This window comes from Galeopterus variegatus, unplaced genomic scaffold (assembly GCF_000696425.1).
Source record: "Galeopterus variegatus unplaced genomic scaffold, G_variegatus-3.0.2 Scaffold12530, whole genome shotgun sequence".
Taxonomy (NCBI): Eukaryota; Metazoa; Chordata; class Mammalia; order Dermoptera; family Cynocephalidae; genus Galeopterus; species Galeopterus variegatus.
In genome coordinates this window covers 20,626-28,019 of record NW_007738641.1, presented here as the reverse complement: position 1 = coordinate 28,019, position 7,394 = coordinate 20,626, and the positions used below count along the sequence as shown (strand labels likewise).

Here is a 7,394-nt window from a genome sequence, read left to right as displayed (position 1 = left end):
CGTAGACATGTTTACAAAGTGACATTTGGCAGGCCATTGTTATTTTAGTTGCGTTCTGAACTAATTCGTAGGATCAAACTATTTTCCCTTTAAATGAACACAAATAATGCCTCCTTTGGAAGGGTCTATCAACACAAAGATATTTAACATAAGTTATAACATGCCAGTGGAAACAATAAAAACATTAGCAAAGAAAGTTTACTACTTTATGATTACTCTTTTATAATCTCTATAATCTTTATAATTAAGAATATATTAGTTTTTGCATATCTTAGTAATTTACTTTATAGAGCCATTATTTCAGGTATACATTAATGAAAAAAATAATAATGACAAATATATGTTAATTAAGATAGGTGTTATGTTTTTATGATTTTTCTCAGAAAAATACTTGAAGAGGATAAATTTACTCGCAGATTTTAGAAAAACCTGCCTCTAAGAAAATTCAAGTTTTGTAATATATACTTTTTGGTGTATGCATAAACTATAGTTCTTATTTTTTACTTAGTATTCATTGAAGAGGAACTGAAATTAGTGCATTTGATAGGGAAGTCAACAACCTTATAAATGTATAAACAATTAACAAAAAAAATTATTCTATTTGTAAGGAAAAGGGAAAGTATTCCACAAAAGAAGTAAAGAAAGAATTATCTGCAGTTTTGTTGGAAGAGAGAAGGTTTTATGGAATCAGAAATTATACTGGTGAGGTATAATTCGGATATTGATACCAGATAATTCTTCCTACATTTTTAAAAATTGATGCAATTTCCTGCATTCTCTGTCTATCGTTATCACTTATCAGAGAACTGATAACAATTCATTCGGATGGCTTTGTATAAAAACATAGATGAATATAATCAATAATTTTAATCAGTACATTTGATCAGTAATTTTCAAATTTTTGTGTCATTAATAATAGATGAGAATGAAAGACTATAAATTAAAATAGAATTATAGTGAATAAAAGCAGCTTAAAATATGGAAGGATGTATGCACAAAAATGGAGAGGAGAGAAAATGGTTTCATAATGGCAGGGGTCATTCAAATATGGAAGTGTGAATGATAATTTATTTGTATTAAACCAATTTAATAATGAGATATTTCTGGTTATATTAAGAACAATATTTTTTCCTATTAAAGCTGGAATAGGAAAATATTTGACATACACCTGAAGTGCTTGTGATATGCTTAAAATAGACATTGAATTTATTTTAATTTTCAAGATGGTTTTTCTTTTTCTTTACTTTTTTCAAAGAGATCTAAAATGAGTCAAGACATTTCTTGAAATTCAATGGCTTTTAATAAATTTGGGGCTGTTCAGACTATGTCAATAATCTTCCTGCTCACCCCACTCAACAACTGGATCGTCATTCATGCGCAGAATGAGATAAGAGAGAAGCTGAAAGAGATTCTGCCAGAGTAAGAGAGAGACATAAAAGGACAGGCCGCTTACGTCCACCTCGCAGCGCTCGCCCGCAAAGGCGACATCACAGAGGCACTGGAATTTGTTGACCAAGTCCTGGCACAGGCCTCCGTGGAAGCACGGATCAGAGGCACACTCATCAATGTCCTTTTCACACCTTGAAAATAAACAGAAACAACAGAAACCCAGGACCCTGTTGAATAAATTGGCTGTGAAATGGGGAAAGCAAAAATTTGTCTTACCTTCCTAGAACACACAATTTATACAGATCTGCTAATGTGCGAGATGTTCCTTTAAAATTCCTCTAACAAACTTTGGTTTTAATGGAAATAGTTTGTACACATGTGTGCGCACACACATGCACACAGAATTAATTAGAATGAGAAAAGAAGTGCAAATATTTGGAAACCAAAATTCCTCTAACAAACTTTGGTTTTAATGGAAATAGTTTGTACACATGTGTGCGCACACACGTGCACACAGAATTAATTAGAATGAGAAAAGAAGTGCAAATATTTGGAAACCAAGAGAAAACTGGGCCGTGCATAAACCAGTTTCTCCATGAAGACCTTCTTGGACTTGCCACCTTATAAATGTTCAGCTTAGTAGGGGCACATACAAACCGTGAGACTGAGGCTGTATTTTGCAACCTGAAGTTTGCAGAGCAAACCTACACTCACACTCAGGATTCTCATGCATCTGTGTCCTTGGACTAAGGGTAAAGTCTACCAGAGACAAAAAAAAAAAGTATTTTGCAACCTGAAGTTTGCAGAGCAAACCTACACTCACACTCAGGATTCTCATGCATCTTTGTCCTTGAACTAAGGGTAAAGTCTACCAGAGACAAAAAAAAAAAGAAAGGAAAAAAGGTTTATCTGGGAGATTCTGAATTATTTTTCTTTGGAATCACATTTTTTAACAAAAGCAAAGGTATATAATAGGATTTTACTTGTTAATAAATCTGTGTTCCAATAGCTAAGCATAATTTCTGAATGCTCCACTAAAATGACTTTAAAAAGTCAAATTTTCCAAACAAGTAACATCTATTCTAAGGTAAATTGAAGTTTTCCTGTTCCCTGGTTCACCGTCATTTTTCACCTAATGTTTTACCGACAACTTGTTTTTCTGTAGATTCATTGATTAATTCACTAATTACTCATTTAGTCATTCAGCAGATATGAAGGTATTTCAAAGAGTTCATGGAAAAATGTATTAAAAGATAATAAGAATCTTTCCATGAACTTTTTGAAGACCCCCTCATATTTATTTAACATTTAACCATGTACCAAACACTCTGCTAACACCTTGGGATAAAGCGGTAACTAAGGCATCTAGTTTACTTTGGAAAATTCATATAAAATCTTAGTTTCAAGAATCTCTACCACACAGCTTATAACGTTGAAGTTTGATGTTAGCAATTTTTAATTTCCCCTTACTCTTTCCCCCACCTCCCAAAAAGCAAAACTTGCTTTTGCTTATGTCTCAGAGACTAATCACTAGGCTCAAAATGAAAGGGACTGAGGTAGTGCGGCAGAGTCAACCCAAGATATAAAGGAAAAAGGAGGTTTCTTCCAAGAAAAACAGCTCCTTATCCCATTGGATGCCAAACATAGCTGAGACGTTTTGTTTTTCTTTTTTGGCTTAGGCTCCTGGGCTGGAAGGAGACTTCTCTGATTAGATCTGAGCAAAACTTGACAACTTTCGGGAGCTTGCCAAGCACACTGTGTCCTGGGTGGGCCAGAGTTCACACCATCCGTCATTCACAACCTGCCAGGGTGACACTATAAAGTTAGAGGTTTAACCAGGCAGCAGAGAAGTCAATTTATTAGAGGACAGCTTTTCAATATCCTTGAACATTGTGGAAGTCTCATTTCCCTAGGCCTTGGGAGATTGCCAGATATTTCCTAGCTTTCTTGTAGCTACTCTTTCTCACTTTCTTACCTGTTTCTCTTTGGAACTAAACAATGAACAACACATAAACATGCATTATAAGCATCATTGGAGCTGTCGTCAGAGGTTAATATATAGATGGAAAGTTGGAATAAATCCATTAGCATCCATAGAATTAACTCATGATGATGGTTAAGGACTTTGAAAGTACATAATCTACTGAGCACAGGTTTACTGTTTCAGGAATCATCTTGCACCAGAGAAGTTTATCCAGATAATTCTCCAAGGAGAAGAAGCAAAACGCTGAGGGTACTTGCGTTAATATATAGATGGAAAGTTGGAATAAATCCATTAGCATCCATAGAATTAACTCATGATGCTGGTTAAGGACTTTGAAAGTACATAATCTACTGAGCACAGGTTTACTGTTTCAGGAATCATTTTGCACCAGAGAAGTTTATCCAGATAATTCTCCAAGGAGAAGAAGCAAAACACTGAGGGTACTTGTCTTTTCATGTTTTCAAATCAATAATTTAAATATAAATGCCAGATATGAATTTTTAAAATAAGTACTAGAAGAGAGAGAAACATGTGCTGTAAATAGGAACAATGCATAAATAGCAGAGAAAAAATAACCCAAGGCTTTGGACGAGCTCTATGCATTGTACCATTGAGCAGAAACTGCCATTAAGCCAGGCAGCACTTAGATGGTTAAGAAGTTATTCAAAATTTAGAACAAGAAAATATTTACAACCTTTGAAGATATGGAATTGGAGGCCAGCTGAAAAGTCTCTGAGTAGCATGCTGCATCACACAAATTGGCACAATGAAAAGTAGAATGTGACTTAAGTCTATCTCTTTCTATGCACATGTGTACGTGGACTGCCTGTGCCACTTGGAGCCAACCACAGAAGGCAGGCTGTGAAAGCAAGGACTAGACTTGTCCTTGAACATTAGAAGGATAAAAGGCAGGTATGCCCTAGATTTCCTGCTGCTTTGTAAAAATGGCAAAAGAGCTGTATCACTGTGATGCCAAAAGAGCCAGATGAAAAATAGAAGATCCAAGTTAATCCAAAGGGTAATTGTCATGGAGCACAAAAATATCCATTATTTTATCAACTACCATATGGGAAAAATTAATTGAGTTAAAATCTTTTTGCCAAATGTGTCTGACTTTAATTTACTGAATTTGTTCAATGTAGGAAGTTGACCGACTCCATATTAACAATCCCTGCATTAGAGGAAGAAGAGTTGAAAAGTTTCTCTGGGAAGGGTAGAACCATATGGATAAGGTACATACGCTTTTTGAGTTGTAGGTAATTCTATGAGGCAATCTTTCAGGTGTATTATATTTTAACTTGGACAGCAACCACATTTGCATCATGCATTGATTAGTGGGGAAAAACATGAACCCAGAAGTATTTACAAGAAAGAAAATAACACATTCTATGTTTTCCAAAAACATATTTCTCTATTTGAAGTCTTGGATAATAAAATGTTCTCTATCTTGACCTAAACTAATTTTTCTTCTTTTTTATTGTTTGACTCTATCTAGACCTGTACTTCAGCAGAGATTTTCCTGTGGGAACTGATATGAAAAATTACAGGAGAAAACGAACTTCGAGTAATCCTATCGTTCTTTAACTCAGAATTCTCTTCCGTAAAGTTCTACTGTGACTCACCGTTCTCCAGTAAAACCTGGCTGGCACGTGCATTTTAATTCATCCTGGAACTCTGTGCAGTTGCCTCCATTGTAGCAAGTGAGATTTGTCTTCTCATTCCCACAGACTGTTGAGGGTAATCTGCTGTGTCTAGAGAGAGAAAAGTAACAGCCACAGCTGTCCATCTTGTTCATTTCACTCAAGCAAACTTTGTTGAAAAGTTCATATACATAGTCAATGCCAAGCTAATTAGGTCCTCAGGCTGGAGCAGCTACAAATGCTTAATTGTGCTGCATTATTCAGGAATCACTTTCTCCAGTAGAAAGCTCCTGCTGGAGAGTATTGCAACACGCATGGCTATACAGCTTCCATTTCTACACAGTTTTCACTGGTGAGATAAGATCCATGCCATGGGGTGGAGATAAATTTAGGGCTGGAAAGGAACTCGCTATAGCTAGATTTGCTGCTGCTTTGCAAATAAATCAACAAAGGCCACAGGAAAATTGCATCTCTATAAAGGCCAGGAAACCAAGGACAGCTCTCTAGTACCTAAGCACTCCTGTGATTTCTCTGTTGGCTTTCAGAGCTGAACTCCAGTTGCCCTGCCAAGACTTGCTGCTCCCTATCTGATAATTAATAGCCTCCTAGAGTACAAGCCAAATGCTGTGCAGGAGGTTTGTATATATAGCACTCAATGGTAACTGCATGTGAATTCAGAGCGTGGCTCTTGTATAGCAACAAAGATGTACATGTTAGAGAATCCCTATGATAGGCAGAACAAATTGTTAGAAGCTAAGCAAAACTTCATTGCAAGACAAAATCCAGGGATTTGAAGGGACTGATGTTAAAAAAGATTTTACGAGTGTTGCTTAGGTCCTTTGACTCACTGTGTATGTGCATGGTATCAGATACATCTTCATTGCAAGACAAAATCCAGGGATTTGAAGGGACTGATGTTAAAAAAGATTTTACGAGTGCTGCTTAGGTCCTTTGACTCACTGTGTATGTGCATGGTATCAGATACATAATAAATATTCAGGAAATATGACATGAATTGAATTTTTCCCTGTTGTGAGTGCTGTAGCTCCTATGGAGAAACTCGACTATATCAGGGTAAGTGTGTCTCTTCCCACAAGGGCTAATCAATCCTACTTTAAAAAGAAGATATCATAAGGACTTTTCAAAGGAGCCCGAAATGTCAACCAGCTTTGAAAGAGGTCAATTAGCAATGCAAATACGAAGCTTTGTATACATCTTACATTTAATAAACAGTTTCTGAATCTCATTAGAAGGTACTTTTGAGAACTTTAGTCTTTGAGAACTTGACTTTGATGAATTAGGCAGAAAAATATTCTGGAGAACTAGTTGCTAGGGCATATATATTTATTTTACTTATCCAGAGTCACTGTAAAATACTACTGATTTTGATCCTGAATTTCTCTTGCTTTTAAACAGAAAGGTTACCTGGCTAACTCACGGGAAGTAACATCTTCCTGTAAGGTCAACACATAGCACCCAGCACTGTGCCTTGCCTTCATAGGCTCTGAACAACAATGTATGTTATGGAGAACCGTTCAGTTCATCGCAGGTGTGGTTACACGTATGTCTGCGAGGAGATTCGTGCCGTCAAGGTACCATCCCTGAATTAGTGCAATGTCTACAGGCTGCCAATACACTCCAGGTGCTCTTGCCAAAGTCCTGGGATGTATTACTTGTTAATAATAACCCTCTCAGCTCCCTATAATGACTCAGTTATTTAGTAACTTTAAAGCAGTATAAGTTGTGAAAACAAAAATGACTTCTACTTACAGGGAAATATTGAAACAATGTAACTGAATGAAAATATTCTTTCTTATCACTGTTTATATAACATGACAGGGAAGTGGTTACTAGAACTGAAATATTGCTTTTGTAGTTTTAGAAAAAAACTGTGAAATACTGTGAAACGGGCAAAAGAGATCACTGGATATTCTTTCAATGGAGTTCTGGGTGTTATATAAAGGATCCTCTAGGATTATCTGGTTTTGTAGTGATGTATGCTTTAGATATTCTTTGCTAAGCTATATTACAACACTGTAAGTTGCAGAAAATAATAGTAATACAAATTAATCTTGTTCATTGAAATGCAAATTGATTTGTTTGTAGTGATACAATTGATGGTCACACTGTAGACAGAAGAGATGATTTCAAACACTAATTTTGTTGCCCTATAGGATATTAAACAGTTTTACATTTATTAGCAAATTTATTTCTTCATTCTTGCATATATATGTGTCTGTGTGTGTGTGTGTGTGTGTGTGTAATATATATTCTTTAGAAAATCATCAAAACATGTTCATTTTATATTTGTCTGAGAGTCATAATTTCACATTTTTTTTTTAATTTATTTTTTTTTCCTTTTTGTCTTTTTTCGTGACCGG

General features: G+C 35.6%; 1 protein-coding gene across 1 annotated transcript in view; it reads right to left on the bottom strand.

Annotated features, from left to right (window-relative positions):
• Positions 1-1,281: 1,281 nt before the first annotated feature.
• The window catches only part of CRB1 (crumbs family member 1, photoreceptor morphogenesis associated), a 22,680-nt gene continuing 16,567 nt past the window's right edge, over positions 1,282-7,394 (bottom strand). Inside the window, exons 5-6 of the mRNA XM_008563085.1 lie at positions 4,996-5,124; positions 1,282-1,580 (exon numbers count right to left, since the gene is read on the bottom strand). Of these exons, the coding sequence (XP_008561307.1) occupies positions 1,328-1,580; positions 4,996-5,124 (382 nt within the window). The 3' untranslated portion in view covers positions 1,282-1,327. The remainder of the gene's footprint in view (positions 1,581-4,995; positions 5,125-7,394) is intronic.